The 20390-nt window shown below is 41.6% G+C and overlaps 4 protein-coding genes across 4 annotated transcripts in view; 2 read left to right on the top strand and 2 right to left on the bottom strand.

Annotated features, from left to right (window-relative positions):
- The window catches only part of LOC144654112 (protocadherin Fat 4-like), a 64462-nt gene extending 45950 nt beyond the window's left edge, over positions 1-18512 (bottom strand). The window contains 3 exon segments of the mRNA XM_078514217.1: positions 1523-1696; positions 2163-2352; positions 18063-18512. Of these exon segments, the coding sequence (XP_078370343.1) occupies positions 1523-1696; positions 2163-2352; positions 18063-18487 (789 nt within the window). The 5' untranslated portion in view covers positions 18488-18512.
- Positions 5087-6624, top strand: LOC144654729 (uncharacterized). The gene has a single exon (XM_078514964.1). The coding sequence runs from the start codon at positions 5360-5362 to the stop codon at positions 6353-6355; it is 996 nt and encodes a 331-aa protein (XP_078371090.1). The 5' UTR covers positions 5087-5359; the 3' UTR covers positions 6356-6624.
- On the bottom strand, positions 6621-8000 carry LOC144654600 (uncharacterized). Its single transcript, XM_078514791.1, has one exon. The coding sequence runs from the start codon at positions 7913-7915 to the stop codon at positions 6644-6646; it is 1272 nt and encodes a 423-aa protein (XP_078370917.1). The 5' UTR covers positions 7916-8000; the 3' UTR covers positions 6621-6643.
- LOC144654151 (uncharacterized) lies at positions 10060-14836 on the top strand. Its single transcript, XM_078514246.1, has 2 exons — positions 10060-10449; positions 10656-14836. Exon 2 carries the CDS (start codon positions 10858-10860, stop codon positions 14830-14832), a length of 3975 nt encoding a protein of 1324 aa, XP_078370372.1. The 5' UTR covers positions 10060-10449; positions 10656-10857; the 3' UTR covers positions 14833-14836.
- Positions 18513-20390: the final 1878 nt, after the last annotated feature.

Genomic DNA, 20390 nt, shown 5'->3' with positions numbered 1-20390 from the left:
AGGATTGGAGTGAGGGTTAGGTGAGCGTGATGGTGGGAGTGGGGAAAGGGAGATGATGGTGGGGGGGGGGGGGGGGGAGGTGAAGAAATGTAAAAATCTTCTATAACAGTAAACCTTGGTGCCTAACCGTCTTGGAGCGGGGTTAGGGAGGGGGGAGAGGGAACTCAAGGCTCCACCCAGAGGTACATTCCCTTTTTTACACCATTTTAGGTAACATTTTCCCGGGTATATTAAAGGTACCACTTTAATATACTTTTCTATACACCTGGATATAGTAATCCCTTGAAACACACCCTTTTTTATAAGAATACAGTTTTTCCGACCCAGTCTGAATATTCTTATTTTTCTGCCGATTTTATGCTTAAAATATTCTTATGAATATTCCTAGAAAATACCGTTTGACATTTCCGTTTTAACAAGTATTGGGTAATCAATTATAAGTGTTTGGTGTCCAGGTCTGTATCGTGTTTCATTGTGCACATGTACCATTGCTTTTCGTTGCAGCCTGGCCGTTGTGGCTTTAAACAAAGCATTCCTCACAGTCGGAGATAAAGTAGCCTTCGAGAGCAGACGCATTTCCGGCCGTCGCTTCTCTCTGCCGAAAAATTATTTTTCGGCGGAGAGAAGCGACGGCCGGAAATGCGTCTGCTCTCGCAGGCTAGAGATAAAGTGACGGAAATGAAAATACCTGATTTTGTTTCAACTAAAAACTATATTCTTTTCAAAATTTCAGCCTCGGGTTTATTCTTATAATATTCTTTAAAATTCGCAAATTTCAGCCTCGATATTCTTATAAACGAGATTCTTATAAAATAAAAAGAGGGTAGTTGGATATATTATCCGTTAGGTGCGTCAGTTTTCCCTCCCTTTGATAAACTAGTTATATACCTCTACCGCTCTACCTCCCCCCCCCCCCCCCCAACTTCGAAGGGCTCAGAGTTCCTTAATAGAGTTGTCTCATTACCGAGGGTTCCAAATGTACGTAGCGTTTGCGCGTGATCGGACTACGACCCATTGTCCGCTTAATGGTAGAGTTTCATAGTACGTTTGTACCGTTCCCGAGAGTCTTTGAAAAAATACAGTAAAAACCCGCGTATAAGAACCTAACATTTAAGAACCTGTTAGGCTAAAATTTCATTTTTACGCACCAGTCACATTAGAACCATTTTGGGCTAAAATTTTTAAACAGGTTCTTATTTTCAAAAATTAAAGGAAAAAAATAATGTTCTCAAAGATATAGAATTAAAAAATCTTTTCAAAAATATATTTATAACACAGTCTGTACACATTATAGTTACAGCATAGTTACATAAAACTTGTCCTCCTTGAATATAATTATTATATTATTATTATTATTTCTTGAACAAAAGTTAAGAACCTAATTAAGAACCTAGTTAGCCTAATCTTTACACTAAATACCATTTATATAAGAACCTGTTTAGGCTAACGTGAAAAAACCTAGGTTCTTATACGCGGGTTTTTACTGTAGTCAAACATTCCTACGAGGATAATAAATAAATACCTTGCATGGAATAGGAACAGGAGTGCATTGAGTTGTCTGGCTCATTGAAGGACACGCTCTTCCACCACAGCTTGGATTGGAAGTAACTCTACGAGTTCTTGTCTTTCTACCACTGTTAACTGCACATTGCCCAGACGGAGCTGAACAAGAACCCCAAGACGTCCAAGTGGTGAACTGAGGCAAATGAAAAATTGACAAAGCTGGTTAATTTTCATGAATTTATGAATATAGCCGTTTTGATTTCTTAGGGTTGAATCACCCAAATTCCAAAACATGGTGAACTAATAGATACTCGATAAACAAAACGCGCAACTGGCGAAAGCGCGGGAAAAATGTCTTAGTGTGTGGTAAGTGCGGGAAACCATGAAGACGTTACTGTCACGATCACCAGTTACCTTTGTAGTCATGCAAGGGTAACACCGTACGCGTGCGCGTTGTCGGCTTGCTGTGCACATTGTGCATTCACTAGATAAGTAGGAAAGAACTCTTTTGTAAACCAATCAATGGAACGCAACGCAGTAACGCTGCCCTTTGTGAAGTAACTTTTCCTGTGCTCTTCTTTTGGCTCGTCACGCAATCATTCAACAGAATAATTACGTGACATGTCCCTAAAGCATCTGCAGAGGAGGAAAATACCCACCTGACAATCTCTTGGGCAGCAGGGCCCTCGACACGATTTGGTATCTCGTAGTGTTGGACATGGAGTACCCTTACAGGACATTGCAGTTTTAACTGTCCGAGTGCGAACTTGGATGCCATTCTTTTCGCATGCCGCATTGCAGCTTCCCCAAGATGACCAGCTATTGACAACACAGTTCACTGGACAGCATCTGAATCAAAGCAAAGGACGCAGTTTAGTTTGGCTTATTTCGTTGCTAATTTTGCAATGTCGGGCAATATACCTACAACCCCAGACAAAAAGGGTTGGGAAGGCTGTAGAATCCCCTCCCCCCCCCCCCCCCCACTATAAATGTCGCTTTTCGCTCAACATAGGGGAGGGGATGGGAGTGGAAGAACTAAACGGCATAACTTTCCAAGACTTTTGTCAGGGGTTGTAGACAAGTGCGCTTGCAATCGAGTGCAAAGGTACGTGCGTGACGTTCGTGTGCGTGTGCGCGCTGGCACGTGCGAGCAACACACGCGCGCATGACGTGGATTCTCGTCTTTTTAACAACTTGTTCGACGATGTACCACAAGCTACAGGACAAGCTAGTAACAAAGACAACATTTATAATCAACACTGCGATGATCTGGTAATCATTAAAAAACAACACACAATTAACATAAAATGGGGGTTGATCACTTGATCACGACACCATTTAGACATATCTATGCGAAACAACCAGGCAAAGGCAGCTAGACATAGACACTTGCTGGTAACCATCCCCAACCACCCATACAGTCGCCACAAAGTGCTCGAGAAGCTTCAGGCACGAAAAACCTCGGGCCTAACCAGTTCCCGGAGACAGGATGTTACCATAACAACTGGTACAATACAGAGACGTTTATTGACACCTTTCGCGCGAAATCCTCTTTCACGCGCTTTTATCGCTACTTCAAGTTGTTCAGTAAATTACTGTTCAGAGAGTCTTTACAACATTGCGTTAGGCAAGTTTTCTGCAGTGTCTGTACAAATGCCTGCTTCGCAAACGAAAAAATTGTCCCATAAATTCACGAAATATTTGTATAAAAAACATATCCGCGTTTCCCCGCGACAAAACCTTTTTAATAACATTGTTTACAATAAAAGCACAAAACGAGCCATAAGCCAAAATTGCAACGTAGTTCATAGCAAGCATGAGACAACAGAGACAATGACCGTCTCTAATCATTCCATTATGACCAACTTTGCTAGAACGTTCAATTGTAAAGTGATATGACCTTGTGTACAACTAAAAAATGTGTTAATATTACGAAAACAAAGAAATCGTTTTCCACACTATGGCTGAAACAATGTCACGAACGCTTGACCAAAACCTCGGAAACATTGCACGCTGATTTCTCAATCGAGCCACAAAACAAATTCCAATATTTTACATCTTGTAAGTCTTCTGTTGCTGATATTTGCTGGTGTTGCTAATTTTTTTTGCTGTTGCGTATAAACAGGTTTACGGCGAAGATTTTAAAATTGCGCAAGCGAGGTCTGTACCAGGCACGACAGGTCAATAACAAGGTCACACAGCTCTAAATAATGTCTTTCAAAGAGGCATTACATGTACGTCGGAAATAAGTCTGCCATATGTGACGAACACGATTAGTCAATAAAGATAAATTATTTTTAAACGCTGTATGGTGTACCTCAACAAATGTACACTTGGTCACTTGTGAGGGTAGGCATCCCGTTTTTGAGTGCAACGGGATAAATAAATTTAGCGCAATGTTCCTTTTTACAAACTTTTCAACTATTTACAAAATTGGCTTTAGTGTAAAAAGTAGAAAATAAGACAGAATACGTATAAACTTGGACTGCTTTTTCAAGCTTCCCAAAAAGTGGAAACTGCAAAACGCAGTTCGTCCTTGGCCCTACGTGAAAATATTATGAATTTCGTAAGTTTTGGCCGGAAACGATCACGTTACGCCGGCGTTCGTCAAAAGAAATCGTCGAATTGACAGAAATATATTACTTACATTTCTTACACAATAGAATCACAGGTACATTGTCTCAAATAAAAGTAAGTGCATATACACATTAGACCACTAAGTCTGACTTAGCAATCTCTTAAGTCGACTTAGTGAAAATGAAAGGTCTGAACCGCTAAGTCACAAAAGCGTAATTTCTGTCTTAGTGTCGGCAAACTCAAACGATCTAAGCAGTTCTTAAGTCTGTTTCAAACATGACTTAAGGCTGACTTAAGAAACCTGATAACAAAAAATTTCAAAAGCGCGGCGGAGTTTTATCAGATAGAGATTCTCACGTTAGGAACGAAAATCAAAAAAATCACGACACGGCTACTTTCTGCCACGAAGAGGAATCACTGAACATGCATCGCCGAATGGACGAAAAGTTTGAAGGCAAATTACGCTACGGATCCGGACTTTCCACCTTATCCGACGAACGCTCATAAGTACGGCGGTCAGAAAAAGCAAGCTTTCACTCTCTTGGAGAAAATCTTCCATCATTCTTTCTCGAAGGAACATAAGATTTCGTAAGGTTATTTGGCTGATCAACCATAGTAAATTTAATAAACAGACAACAGCCGCAATTGCAGCGATTTTACGGCTTCTCGGTCTTGTTTTGACCTCAATTTCGTCGCTAAAATGGATCGTGACTACCTCACAAAATTTAAGACGATACGATGTCATCATTAGCGATAATCTTTATCGCTAATGATGACAGTTTTGCACGGAAAGAATTTGTCTTCAAATATATGTCTGAACGCTTAAGCGGACTTAGGATGACTTGGCAAACAAAAGCAATTAGTTGTAAAATAGCGACTTTATAATTGCTTTACGGAACGTTGTGGTCAGATTTGCGCTAGAATCTTGCTTGACATGTCATTGTTGTTTATATAGCAAATTCCAAGCACGATATTCAGTGTGACCGATCAAGCGCGTGATCGCGTGCTTGCTTGAAATCTAACCCCAAAGTAAATAAAAGTACAAAGGATCCGAAGCTCAGCACAAGAGCGGTGTGTACTGCTCTTGAACTGTGCTAAATAAATAAAGTATATTTTTGTTACGAGATTCGTCCAATGAGGAGACACCACTTTCGAGAGCTTTTAAGCCATCAAAATTCAACCGTGTCAGTTCTATTCAGGGCATCAGAATCTCACGAACTGCAAACAGGCAGCATATGCAAATCGGCTCTCAATTACTCTGAAAATTCAACGAAAAAGCATGTCTAGAGATCACAATTCACCGATTCCTTTCGTTGATTCGACTTATGGCCATGGCTTCCCAGTCCAATTTCCACCTCAAGGTAGACCCTTTCAGACGGGTCATGCTTTCGAAAGGAGCAACTATGGCGCTACACAATTCGCGAACGCGGCTATCGAGCGTTCTCCAGCAACTTTTCTTTCAGCTGCCCCATTCCAGCCTTTGCACCCTGCAGTTTTTCAAAGAACACCAAGGGAACCAGAAGGCGTCGAAAATATGTTTTCCTCATCATCAGAAACATGCAGACCTGAAGCAGGTTCAAGCACTGAAAACGAAGAAAATGGCGCGAAAGCAGCAAGCCAAACGAAGTGGTCCGATCAGCAGACTTCAGTGCTTGTCGAGGAGTGGAAGGAAAGGCTAGGCGATGTTGAAAGTAGCAAAAGTTTGGAGGCCTGGCAAAAGATTGCTCAAGCAGTCAACAAGGCAGGTCCACCAAAAACGATGAAACAATGCAAGGACAAATTACGAAACTTGAAAACAGCTTACAAGGATGCAAAGAGCAACAATTCGCAGACAGGACGTGGAGCAAAGACCAGTCCCTTCTTTGATGTATTTGAGGAGGTTTTGGGCTCAAGACCTGTAGTTAAAATGCCCGGGGTGATTCAGTCATCCAGTGAACCTAGTACATCTTCACATGCCGATTCAAGTGAATCTGATGGCGACGAAGAGTCCTCCCCAGAAGGGAAAAACAAAAGAAAGAAAGCCGATGCACCTGCTAAGGCACCTCCTAAAAAGAAGGCAAGAAGAAGCAAGGAAAGCAATCAAAATGCTTTCATCGAATTGTCTGAAAAGATAATCGATATGCAAAATGCACAGGCTGAAGCGATGTCGAGATCACAAACACGTGCAGAGGAGCTTATGCTAAAGTTGGAAATGGAACAGAGAAAACTTGACGAAGACAGCCGAAGGAGAGACCAGGAATTTTTCCTCCGAATGGCTGAACTATTGAAAAAGTAGAAACTAAAAATTTACATCGGTATTGAAGAAAAGACATGAAGTATAACGGGTACTAGAGGCAATGGCTGGACTTTGCTGTTTACACTTTTAATTGCGTGACAGTTTTGTTACATAGGTAGTAGCTAAAATACAATTCTGTTATGTATTTTTAACATCTTATTTTTGGTTCTATTCATGAATTTCGCTCTTTATTGGAATTAAAAAAGGTTTTAGGGTGCATATACTTTTGTAACAAAGCAAAACAATAAAATGTTGTGTTTCTAGAATAACCTACAATTTGTCACGTCATTACAAGTTATTTTCTATTGCTTGACGAACAGCCTGAGCCGCCGGATTTCTTACAGCATGGTGTAGACGTCTGGACTGCAAATATTCTCTCTCAATGGCAATGACTCTTCTCAAAATCTCCTGGTCGTCAAATTCTTCTCCTGCTTCTTGACAAAAATTATGTAAAATGCAGCATGTGAGGATAACTTCCGGTATATTGATAAACCTGTTATCCATTCTCTTAAGCAGAATTCTCCATCTCCCTTTTAGAACACCGAAAGCCCGTTCAACAGCTACTCTTGCCGAGGAAAGAACTTTGTTAAACCGTCGCTGAGCTGGGTTCAAAACAATGTTGTTTGGGTAGGGCTTTAACAGCCATGGAAGCAGAGGATATGCTCCATCCCCAAGTAGCAGAGGTCGAATATCGTTACCGTTTATATTTACCACTGGCTCCCTTAAAATATTGCCATTCTCTACTTTCCTGAACAGCTCGGAATTTCGTAGAACTCGTGCATCATGCATACTGCCTGGATATCCAATTGCGGTGTCTAAGAACATTAGATTCTCCTCAACTACTGCTTGCATGATCACGCTATAACGGTGTTGTCGATCAAAATAATCGAAAGGATTCTTAGGGGCCACAATTTCGATGTGAGTTCCATCAATTGCTCCGACTGCTTGGGGAATTTTACATTCGTCTTGAAACAGGGCAATGGCTCTTGTTGTGTCACGGTGGTTGACTGGCAATTTAATAAAACGTCTCGAAAATCTGTTCAGCGCGCGGCAAAATTCTTTGGTGATTGTGACACATGATGATTTTCCCACATCAAAGTGCGTAGCAACTTCGCGAAAGCTTGCACCTCCAGCCAACCTCCACAAAGCAATTGCCACTCGCTTAGCTGGGGGGATCGCGCGTCGCAGCCTCGTGTTTCTCCTTGAAATTTCTGGAGAAACAAGGTTAACTAACCGAAGAAACGTCTCTTTCCGCATCCTGAAGTGTTCCTTCGAATAGCGGGACTGGCTGTCGTCCTCAAGCATCAACTCAAACCAGCCAAAGCGTGGACGACGAAGTGTCCAAGGCCGTTCAGTTGGCATACTTTGCAGGTACATATATGCAACATTTAAAAGCGCTAAGTTGGTTGATGTCGCTGTTGGCAGAGTCTGCGACAATAAACCACGTTGCAGGAATAAAAACAACCTTCTCCTTCTTCGCCTCATAGCCATGCTTCTTCTATTGCAACGCAATCGATACAACATGAGGGAAAAAAACAGCAAAACCAAATGTTCATCCATCGTGACTCAATAAATTGGCGCGAAATTAAAACTGAGAGTTTTCAGGTCACTTCAGTCAACACATGCTAACAAGCAAGCAGTGATTTTCTAGTTTGACCTCAACACGAATTCTCACATTCCAGCACGTGCTACGGTGACGTCATAAGCAAGCGCGCTAGTTTGTGATCTCAAGCGCTAATCTGACCGCAACAATGTCTGAACGCTTAAGCGGACTTAGGATGACTTGGCTTGACTTAGGCTAAGACAGACTTAGTGTGTAGTGTGAAGCCAACAATAATAATTTGAAGTGGATTCTTGAATTGAATATTGCAAAGTTCAAACGGCGACACAATTCAAAACATGAATGTTGATTGGATTGTTCACGCGACGGGCACGTGGGAATGGAAAATGTCGTTATGCAAATTGGGGAAACTTTTCAAATTCTCACGTGCTTGACGCATGAATGAAATCAACATTCGAGTTTTGAATCGAGTCGCCGTTTGAACATTGCAATATTCAATTCAAGAATGGAATATTGAAACGAAGAATGAAATCAAATTTGCAATAATGGAATCATTAATCCAATCTTGACAGGAACGCTTCAGGTGTTTTTTTGACTGTAATGAAAACATTATGACACTGATAAAACAAACTCTGAATTATTATCAATAAGTGTAACAAATTGTATATGTTTTTTAATTGCATGGAACTCTCAGCTTTACGTATTGAAAGAGCGAGATATATGGTAAATTTGGAAACAATGAACATTTTGACATTGCAAAGTCATAGCAGCCATGATTCACCTTTGTATGACCCTTTAAGGTTGTCTTGTCTCAGCAGCACTAAAGGTCCGGCCAAACGCACGCAACATTTCAACGCAACATATCCCAACATTGTTGGGTCATGTTGTGAGATCACAGCGAGACCACAACAGTTGAAAAATGGAATAAATAATTAAAAGAATATTATACACGTGGTTCCGTATAAAGTGTTCTTTGTTGTTTTTCTTTATGCGTAGTCGATGGACACGACAGCACTGTTGTCGTATGCTGAGCTGTATTGTGCTAATTTTCTGTTTTCTTCATAATAATAATATTCTTTTAATTATTTATTCCATTTTTCAACTGTTGTGTGGTGAGATGTTGCGAAGCAGCTGGTCAAACGCACGCAACATTTCAACGCAACATATCGCAACATTGTTGTGCACAACATGTTGCACTCGTTTGGCCATCCTGTAATGCATACAATCAATCGACATAAATATGCAAGGTTTTTCATTAGAATTTCTCGTTTTGGAAACATCGTTACATAAATTTTTTAACTCACACTCCAGTATTGCAGCTTCTGGTCTGACTCCTTTGACTCGGGCAAGCCGTCCCGCCACAGCTTGGGTTTCGCGTTATTCGCATTGTGCGCGTTTGAGTTGACATCCCACAACCACTACACGAGCCCCAAGAGTTCCAACTGTACGCGCAATTCACGCGGCAGCATTGCGTGTTGCAGTATTGAGTCTGTCTCAAAGCGTGGTTGCATGAACCTCCACACTGCGCCGACACATCAATCCCCCTTGTACGGTACTGTGTTCCTCTGCCGCATGCCTTGGTGCAGGTGCTCCATCCCGTCCAACTACCGGGCGTGCAGTTAAGATAACACCGTCTACGCCGTCGACGACGCCATGCGTCAACGGAAGAGAGAAAGCAACTCGTGCAGAGCAGAACCGCGAAGATCGTCGCGAGCTTCATGCTTACAGTCGCGCCGATATCGTGAATGTAAAGCGAAGTACACGCTCTAGTAGTGTCTAGTAGAAGTGTAGTATGAGAGTCGATATAGTGTAACACTATCTTCGAATCCAAAAGCGTTCCAATTTGACAATTAATTAATTAAGGTCGACCTAAGTACCAGGTGATCCCATCGTACGATCGCCAAGGCCGGACGTGACTGAGCTAAAATATAATTTTAACCTCAAAAATAAAACTTTGAACGTTTAGAAAAGTGTCAGTCGTTTCTAGCTTTTCTGCTAGACTACGATTTTGGCAGTACCGTGGGTTTCGCTGATCTAAGCAGATCGAGTAGAGACGCATAACCTGGGTGATAGAACGCAGAAAGTCTCTCTGTTTATTTAAGCTTATTTACGTAACGAAATGTCAAACAGCTATTCGGTTCAGCAGTGTGACAGTTTGTGATTAAAATACATCAATTGTCACCAACAAATTTTAATTTTAGGTCACTTGTACAGTGACCTCTTCATTTTATTAATTAAGTAGAGAATTTTATCGGTCAATCGTCAATCGATGATAAAATGTCCACTCAAAGATTGCAATAAAAATTCCGGAAGCCTGAACTGAACTGTTTGATAACATTGCTATTTGTAACGAACGCTATTTATAAGTTTTGTTTGCGTGATTGCGTGATTGCGTGATTTCCGATCCGTTATTACGGAAAGGGTTAGTTCATTCTCTCGATCCACAAGACACGTGTTAGTCGCACAACATTAGAAAGAAAGATAGACTGATCGAAGGATTGTTGTAAAACCGAATGTAAGAGCGGGGAAAGAGGTATGTGATCTATTTTGTAATTGTAATATCTTAGGACCGTGAAATTAATCGAAACGAATTACGTCGAAAGCAGATTTATTACGCTCATAGAAATTTATGTTGTTTAGAATCGTCATTATGCACGCCCCACGTGCTCGAGTTAAGAATCGTTTTAATTAAGCTTAGATTTACTAGTAATAGCCTTTATTTCGCCTATTGTATTTCAGTTTTTACGAAATTTCAAGTTAATAAAGAAAGCAGAATCGATAGATGCTTGGAGTTTCCGTAATATAAAACATTTCTCCGTCGCGGCGTTGGTAAATAGCTTTTGATAAAACAGAAAGAATGATGTCAACGTCCGCCCCGTTACAGTAAAAACTCTCCCGAAAGAAACCGATCGATCCATCGAATAAAGAAAAGTTCAGAAAGATGTCCGACTTTGATGATTCTTCGAGCACACGGACTGGTAGAATTAGAAAACTGACCGAAAAAGGAAAGAGTTATCAATTGCAAATATTGGAGGATGAAAGTATTTCCGCTCAGCGATCGTGGAGAAAGCAATTGAATAAACTGTCAAATCTCATAGCGGATTCGACAAACGTGGATCTTCTAAAGAGCGAAAGATCATTTCTGGAAACAAAAATGGAAATTCTAAACGCAGCAAACGAAAAATGGTATGATTCGCTGGAGGATAATTACGAAGCGAAGAAAGAATTACTGATGAAATGCGAAACTCTGGAATGTGAACATTCCAACACGTTGAGAAAGGCAAACGAAAGAATTACCGAAATAAAACAAGAAATCGGGTCTTACTTATCCAAGCGTTCTGGCCGAAGTTCTCAGGGCAAAAAATCGAACAGATCATCAGTCGCTTCTTCGTTAATAAAGAGGACAGCCATCGCCGCAAGCGTTGCGAGATTAAAAACCGAACTAAAATTTGCCGATACAGAGGCGCGAAAAACATCCGCCCTAAAAGAACACGAAGACGAACTAAAGAAATTTAAGATCGAAAAGGAATTGGCACTTGCAAAGGCTGAGATGGAAGCCGTAATTAAAGGCGAAGACGAAGAAAGCGAAAATCTTGATGAAGATAAAAATCTACCAAAGGAAATTGACAAAGATTACGTCCTTCAAAATTACCTGAAAACACAGGCGTTATCTGTGACGAGCGGAAGCAATTCGACTATGGAAACCGACTTAAAAACAATGAAGCACTCTCACGAAGAATTGCCTAGCGAGAAAGGAATTCCTTCAGTTAAAGACGAGCCTGTATCTCTTCCCTTGAAAGCCAATCCCGCTGACGAAACAACTGTCTCTCAAAACCGTAAGCCGTTGGTCCGTACTCCCAAGTCACTTGATCCGTTTGAGCCCAAGAAGGAAAACAGCCCGCATTCGAGTAACGAACCAAACTATTCCGAAGACTACCAGCCACCCGGACAGAAACTAAACCAAGAAGCCAAACAAAGTAGCGATTTACCCCACAAAACAACCGTGGAAGATCCTATCACTAGATTAGCAGATGTTCTGTGCCAACGACGATTACAGGACACATTTCCGCTCCCCGAACCAGAGGTCTTTAGTGGCGACTTTCTTCACTATCCCGTATGGCTGAAATCCTTTGAGACCATTATAGAAGGACAGACAAAGGAGGTGTCCCAAAGATTGTACTACCTCGGAAGGTACACAACAGGTGAACCGAAGGAAGCCATCAGTGGCCTACTGCTATTGGATAGTGCGGAAGCATACAAGCAAGCAAAGAAGATCCTATCCGACCGATTTGGCAACCCCTTTGTCGTCGCAGATGCCTACAGAAAGAAAATAAACGAATGGCCTAAGATTCTCCCGAACGATGGAGCGAGCCTGCGTAAGTTTTCGGATTTCCTAATTCACTGCCAGACAGCTGCGAAAACCATAAAGTACCTAAAAGTCCTAGACGATCCAGACGAGAATCAAAGGATGGTCCGCAAACTTCCTCGCTACCTTATCGATCGTTGGAGTCGCGAAGTTGACCGCTGGCTTAATAAGGAGGAAGAAGATCAACATCACGACGAGAGAGACGTGCTTAGCTATCCCTCTTTCTCCGTCTGTTGTCGTTTCCTTCAAAGAGAGTCAAGAATTGCCTGCAATCCCGTAACAACAGTCAGACCACAGAAAGAAGAAGTTGTTAAGGAAGATCAGGACAAGGGACGGAAGTCAAATGGCTTCAATAGAAGAAAGCCACCCAAGTTTAACGTCTTTGCAACCGACTCACACGAAGTAGCAGATAGCAATGCTGGCAACAACAGAAAAGAAAATAAGCCAAAGGCTACTCCTTGTTCTCTGTGTAAGGCACCTCATCACTTGGACGTATGTAAGCAGTTTCTGAAGAAAACCATGGCTGAAAGACTAGATGTCATAAAGGCAAATGGACTTTGTCTAGGCTGTCTGAAGTGGGGACACATGAAACGAAGCTGCCAAAAAAGATTAGTCTGCAAAACCTGTAATGGCTTTCATCCGACCTCACTTCACATTTTCACAGCTCCCAATGAAAACGAGCAAGGCAGTGGTTCACAAGATAGACCAGAAGCCACCTCGCATCGTGTTAGCCTCTCTGATATGAAGTCTGCTAACTCCTCTTGTATGCATTCCTTAATAGTTCCCGTATGGATACATCACAGGAGTAACTCCAACGGAATGTTGCTAACCTACGCCCTCTTAGACGAGCAATCCGACGCTTGCTTCGTGAAAGAAGATCTTCTCCGAAGATTAGACGTGAATGGACCGGAAGTTGAGCTGAAATTATCAACAGTCCTAGCAGAGAAGGTGATTAAGAGCCGAAGAATCGAAGGCCTGGTCGTACGTGGCTACAATGAAAACGTGGAAATTGCTCTACCCAAGAGTTATTCAAGAGCCTCCATACCAGCCAAAAAGAGTCAAATTCCAAGGCCAGAATCTGCCCTCAACTGGCCACACCTCAAGAAAATTGCGGAGAAGATAATGCCCTTAAACGAGAACGTAGAAGTCGGCCTTCTTATCGGCCTCAACTGCTCCCGCGCAATCAAGCCGTTAGAAGTTATTCTAGGAAAGGAAGACGACCCCTACGCAAAGAGAACCGCCCTTGGATGGGGAATCGTTGGCGCCGTGGGACCATCGAAGAATGAAGACACGGAAAGTGACTTTTCGTGTAATCGCATTGTCGCCTGCGAAGTTCAAGAAGCGTCAGACCGAAAGACGTGTTATTTCGCATTCAAGACACAAGTAAAGGAAATGGTCAGCCCTAGCGATGTCTCCAAGATGTTTACCCTCGATTTCAGCGAACGGCAAGCTGACGGAAAATCTCTGTCCGTAGAAGACCAAAGATTTTTAAAAATAGTACGCGAAGGAATCCATCAACTAGAGGACGACCATTACGAAGTGCCGCTGCCTTTGAAGAGCGAAAACGTGGAGCTGCCAAGCAGCAAGGAACTGGCCCTTAGTCGCCTGACGAAACTAAGACGAAGACTGAATAGTGATGACCAGTTCCGAAAAGACTACAGCAGCTTCATGGAGGATATCATAGCCAGTGGCTACGCAGAAAGAGTTCCGGTTGATGAAGTTTCGAGCAAGAATAAGCAAGTATGGTACATTCCCCATCATGGAGTGTATCACAAGAGGAAGCCAGGAAAGATCAGAGTCGTGTTTGACTGTAGTGCTGTATGCGAAGGACAGTCCCTAAACCAACGGCTACTCCAGGGGCCAGACCTGACGAACAACCTTACTGGTGTTCTTTGTAGATTTCGGAAGGAACGAATCGCCTTTATGTGTGACATCCAAGCAATGTTCCACCAAGTCAAGGTTGACGTAAAGCATCGTAACTACCTTCGATTCCTGTGGTGGGATAATCCAGAACTAAAGGGAGATCCTATAGAATTCCGAATGACCGTCCACCTGTTTGGCGCCACTTCATCACCCGGCTGTGCCAACTTCGCCCTTAAAACCACTGCAGATCAGTACGAAGAAACCTGCGGAAGCGAGGCAGCAGACTTCGTGAGAAAGAATTTCTATGTGGATGATGGACTAACATCAGTTCAGTCCGTTGAGCAGGCCAAGGAGTTAATCAAGAATACCAAGTCCCTATGTCAGAAGGGGGGATTTCGACTTCACAAGTTCACCTCGAACAGCAAGGAGGTTTTGAGCTCCGTTCCACAAGAAGATCGAGCGACAGACAAGAAGGACCGCCGCCTCGTTAGTAGCGACACCGCCATAGAACGTGCGCTGGGTGTTCACTGGTGCATAGAATCTGATACGCTCCAGTTCAGAATTATCATAGATGACAAACCCTTGTCAAGAAGAGGAATCCTTTCAACGGTCAGCTCAGTATTCGACCCCCTCGGCCTGGTCGCCCCATTCATTTTGACAGGCAAACGAATTCTGCAGGAACTGTGAAGTCGCGAGCAGTTTGTCTACTGACTCGTTTCTCATTGCCTATCGCCGCTTTGTAGGACGCCGCGGCCCAGTACGACAGTTGCGATCCGATCAAGGCACAAATTTTGTCGGCGCAAAGAATGAGTTGCAGCAGGCGTTGTCAACATTGGATCATGACAAGATACGGCAAGAGCTATTGATACGCAACTGTGATTGGATAGACTTCAAGATGAATGTCCCAGAAGCAAGTCACATGGGTGGGTCCTGGGAGCGTCAGATCCGTACCGTTAGAAATGTGTTGGCTTCGCTTCTCACACAGTACTCTGCTCAGCTCGATGAAGAAACCTTCAGTACCTTCATGGTAGAGGCCGAGGCTATTGTTAATTGCCGCCCCTTAACTGTGGACACAATCAATTCTCCACAGATGTCTGAACCTCTGACGCCTAACCACTTACTAACCGGAAAGACGAAGGTGATACTATCCCCTCCTGGTAAATTTCAACGCGCTGATTTGTATTCTAGAAAGCGATGGCGCAGAGTTCAGTATCTGGCCAACGAGTTTTGGACAAGGTGGAGAAAGGAATACCTGCAGTCTCTCCAACCAAGACAGAAGTGGACGTCTCCGAGAAGAAATCTGCAGGTGGATGACATTGTCATCATCAAGGATGACAACTTGCCACGAAACTGCTGGAAGATTGCACGTGTAGACGAAACATACCCCGATGGAGATGGTCTTGTGAGGAAGGTCCGCCTCAAGGTTGCTGATCGGAATCTCGACGATAATGGCCGACCTACTGGATCAGAAACCAATCTGTACAGACCAGTACAGAAGTTAGTATTGTTGCTGTCACGTGAAGAGAGTGAAGACCGGGGAATCCCCACCTGAGGAGCCATGAAAGGGAACTGTATTGGCATACCGCCTATATAAAGGAACATTGCTTCAATAGTTTGAACTCTTAATTTGATTAAGTTTAAGTTTGTTTTTCTTTTATTATTTTGGTAAATTTCTATCGCAATTTTGGGGAGCCATGTAACGAACGCTATTTATAAGTTTTGTTTGCGTGATTGCGTGATTGCGTGATTTCCGTTATTACGGAAAGGGTTAGTTCATTCTCTCGATCCACAAGACACGTGTTAGTCGCACAACATTAGAAAGAAAGATAGACTGATCGAAGGATTGTTGTAAAACCGAATGTAAGAGCGGGGAAAGAGGTATGTGATCTATTTTGTAATTGTAATATCTTAGGACCGTGAAATTAATCGAAACGAATTACGTCGAAAGCAGATTTATTACGCTCATAGAAATTTATGTTGTTTAGAATCGTCATTATGCACGCCCCACGTGCTCGAGTTAAGAATCGTTTTAATTAAGCTTAGATTTACTAGTAATAGCCTTTATTTCGCCTATTGTATTTCAGTTTTTACGAAATTTCAAGTTAATAAAGAAAGCAGAATCGATAGATGCTTGGAGTTTCCGTAATATAAAACATTTCTCCGTCGCGGCGTTGGTAAATAGCTTTTGATAAAACAGAAAGAATGATGTGAACGTCCGCCCCGTTACACTATTTTTAACGTTGAAGGAAAAACAAACCGTTGTAAGGTCATTAAAGTAAAAATTGGCGGTGTGATAGGTGGAGAACAAGTACAAACACAGATTGAAGAACTGAAAGTCACACACATAGCAGTCGAAAAATAAATCATCAAATCAAAATCCAGTAAGCTTAAGTGAGAGCCCATGATTACTTTAATGTGATTGTGCCAAATCTGCTGTCAGAAAGCTGGTAAAATGGCCCACATTTTAATTGCCCATAAGTTTGGAGATATCCTCATCTAGACCCTCCGCAAAGTGTCAAAAATTTGAGGAAATCTTGCGGTTTGCAAATTTGTCCTTTCGTGCAAGTCGTGTAGTGGCGATTAAGCATTCTGATTGGATGAGAGCGCGCGAAAAATCATAAGAAAGTTGTCTTTGCCGTTGCGCGAGTTTTTGTTCATTTCTTACTAACCGCTTAATCTCGGTTAATTTCCATAACATAGATTGCAACACGTACCACTTACATTAAATTCTTAAATAGAAACAATTACCTTGAATCGCACCCTGTAAAGACTGATTTTTGCGATTCCCCTCTGGTTTTAAATGTTCTAAGTTGCTGTGTGCAGATTTTTCATGATTGAAAATACTGAATGTTCAAACACACGTCCCCAATATTTACCCCTGGCATAACTTGGTAAGCCGACTTCTACAATCTACTGAGGATTTTTCATTTATCAAACAAATAATTCCCCCAGTTATGTACTGTTGGGTAATTTTCAATTTTACTTTCACTGAAAATGTCATCTTTTGACTTTTTGCCCTAAGCGTAAGCCAACGTAGCGTTGCAGAATTCAAGTGGAGTACCGCTTTCAGCTGTTGCCTTCTTCTTTTTCGGCTTGAAGTTGTATCTTCTCGAAAAAACATAACATTTCTGTGTTACTGATTGATACACAGTTTAAAAGTTCACAGGTAGTTTCGTTTGTAACGAAGAATAAAAATAAAATTCCATCAAGACTATTTGATATTTTTTGTTTTTAGTTTTGTTGTTGCTACTGCTGCTAGTTTGTTAGTAACTCAGACAAGAAAATTTAACTAACCAAAGCTTTGTTGTCAAAACCAAAACAGCTTACAGGGAAAACAAAATTCTCGCTGACTCGCTTTTCTTTGTTCCTCGAAGGGCAAACGCTTACATTAGTCAAAAGTACGTTTTCCAAATTCGCCAAGGCGTTTAATTCGTTTCATTTGCCCCCAAAACAGCACAACAATTTCCTTAAAGCTATTTTGGCATTACAACATCAAAAAAGGACCTCTTCATTCCATATAAATCTTTCATATTACAAACACTTAAATATTAAATTTTGTTCCACTCCAATATCATACTGAAACTTGTAAAAATGTGAACGTTTTGTGTGCAATTTTCTCCCGAGGCATTTGAATGTTGAGGACATTCTTTATCTGCGAGTTTAAAACATTGTTAATAAATTTCTAGCCCATGCAGCTACAGTCCTGGCGAATTACCCGAAAGTTTTCGTGTCTAATTAACTGATCTAACTGTTGTGCAGTAAAGCTTACTAGCAGTTCGTCGCTTTTAACGAGAAGTAAAAAACGCGCGAGAAAAAATGTCCGCGCTAGAAGACCGAAGAAACAAGATGGTCTACAGTGTTCATGCAATGGAACTTCTTGGTAACGGGTTACAAAAGAAGAAAACTTGTCAACTTACACTCCAGTATTACAGCTTTGCGTCTCACTCCGTTTACTCGGACACGCCGTGCCTCCGCAACTTGGGTTTCGCGTAATGCTCATCGTTCTGGTTTGCTGCGACACGCCGCAACCTTGGCACGGACTCCAGGAGTTCCACGACCACGCGCAGTTAACACGGCAACATTGCGTGTTACATGAAACAGTTCTATATCGTTTAGATGGGCACGAAGTACCGCCACAACGCGGGTTTCTTGTAATAATAAGTCTTTGATCCACGCTCCCGCCACCGCATGGTCGCGAACAACGACCAGAGGTGCGCCAGTAATAAGCACAATTTTGCCGAGGACAGCGTCTTCTTCGTCTACGGCGCCACGATTCCGAAAGATCAATCAGGGCACACAAAGAGGCGCAGACAACGAGAACGACCACAAAAAAATTCTTCATGTTTCCGAGAGTGTAACAAAAGGAGAACGGTTGACGAAAAAAAAAACTTACTAACAAAACACAGTACCTATCCCTGGATAATATCTGCACGTTTATTGCAGAATGAAGAAAAAATTTAAATTTGATATCAGCTTAACTCGTCTTTGACTTGCCCAGACTTGACTTTTCAAATATATCTTACATGCATGCAACGCACTTAGAAGATTTCTATTCTTTCTTAATTCTTTCTACAAAGTTTGACGGCGTAAGGAAGATGAGAAGACGAAAGATATGACGTTTGTTACTCTATGTTATCTTGCATTATAACTTAAAAAAGGAGAAATTTTAGTGGTACGTGGTTTGTGTTGTTAAACTGTGGCTGACATGGTTAACCTTTTGGAAGCTTTACGTGGGGATTCCGTTACCGAATAAATACTCAATAATATCCTTAACACACATCCTGTTTGACTTCCGGTGCAAATTGCCCCAGTTTCTTAATCTGGTGATCACGTTCAGTAAACCAATTATAAAGTCGCTATTTTACAACTAATTGCTTTTGTATTGGTTATAGCACATTAGAAACGCCTTTTGAATACAAAAACACTCGTCGCCGAGTTTTGCTATTTAGATGAACGCAATCGTCATTCGTTCATTTCACTGGTAAAATTCTCGGAGTTCTTCGTTACCACGGTGCAGGCCGAAACGTGTTTTTGGCTCTCAAATTGACTGAAAAACGAACGCAACACAGTGGTCGAAAAAGAGAGAAAACAGGCGTATTTATAAAAACCCGAAGTACTAGGGGAGAAAACGCAGAGAAAAGACACTGCATTTTCAAGAAAAAGCGCAGAAAAAAACCCTGCCTATTTTTGTGTCGCTCACGCGAAATTTAAGCGTAAGTCATGCAAAGAGCAAAACGGCGCAAATTATCAAAACTGCGGTGAAAGCTTGCGGTTACTTTGAATATTTCTTATTTCGGCAAGACACGTTTCAGTGACATAAGATATTGATCCAAAAAAAATTACCCAATCAACACTGTTTTTGATAAATCGCCTCCAATTGGTAATGTTCTTAAGTTGCTATTTGCAGACTTTTCAAGAACTGAGGAACCCACAAAATATTTTCTATCAGTGTCAAACACATATATGTTACCCAGTTATTTGTCGCCCTGGAGCATGCTAGCATTACAAATTCAGTTAACTCTGGAAGTTTCACTAAAGCTGACGGTTAAGGCGTTTTCTTCTGCGACGGATAATGAAATAAAACCAATGTTTTTCTTTAATTTCTGGAAAAAAAAATATCAAGGACGCACTCGAATAACTGCGTGCTTCGTTAAAGGAACAAACATTTCTGCAAAAAAAATTAATGTAGTTTTTCTTTGACATAGAGCTATATCTCACACCCACGTGACTTGAAATCGATCAGCTAATTAACTTCGACGAAAGGGTAACGCTCAAAACGTAAGCTTCACTCATGTTGGCACCGCTGTTAATTTACGTTTTTTTTAACTGAAAACTGTTAGTCAATTGAGTGTTTGAATCGCCTAATCCTAAAATTTCAAATAATTTTGGTTAATCGTCGCTTCACTTCTACCTTCTAAAAAAATCGTTAAGTTCCTTTAAAAAAAAATTCGGTGCTTCTTTGCAGTTTTTTGTAAATGCCGGTATTAAAGGGAGCCAGGCCACAATGAGTGGATTTACAATTCATAGCAACACCTTCATGGGATGTTCTGAAAATTATTTAAACGTAGTTTGAGTACAGTTTGGTAGGAAAAGAGTGGCCTAAAACTAGCCCAACTTTTTCGAGATTGAAGAAAATTTCTTAAAAACCATTGATTGTGGTTTATTTACATCTTGGAGAATAATTTCGTGCCTTCCTTATTGTTGTTTAAGGCTTATTTTGCTTAACGGTGACTGTATTCTCGTAA

This window comes from Oculina patagonica, chromosome 1, assembly GCF_052425735.1.
Source record: "Oculina patagonica isolate OP01 chromosome 1, crgOcupat, whole genome shotgun sequence".
NCBI lineage: Eukaryota > Metazoa > Cnidaria > Anthozoa > Scleractinia > Oculinidae > Oculina > Oculina patagonica.
This window is presented reverse-complemented; position numbering and strand designations above follow the sequence as displayed.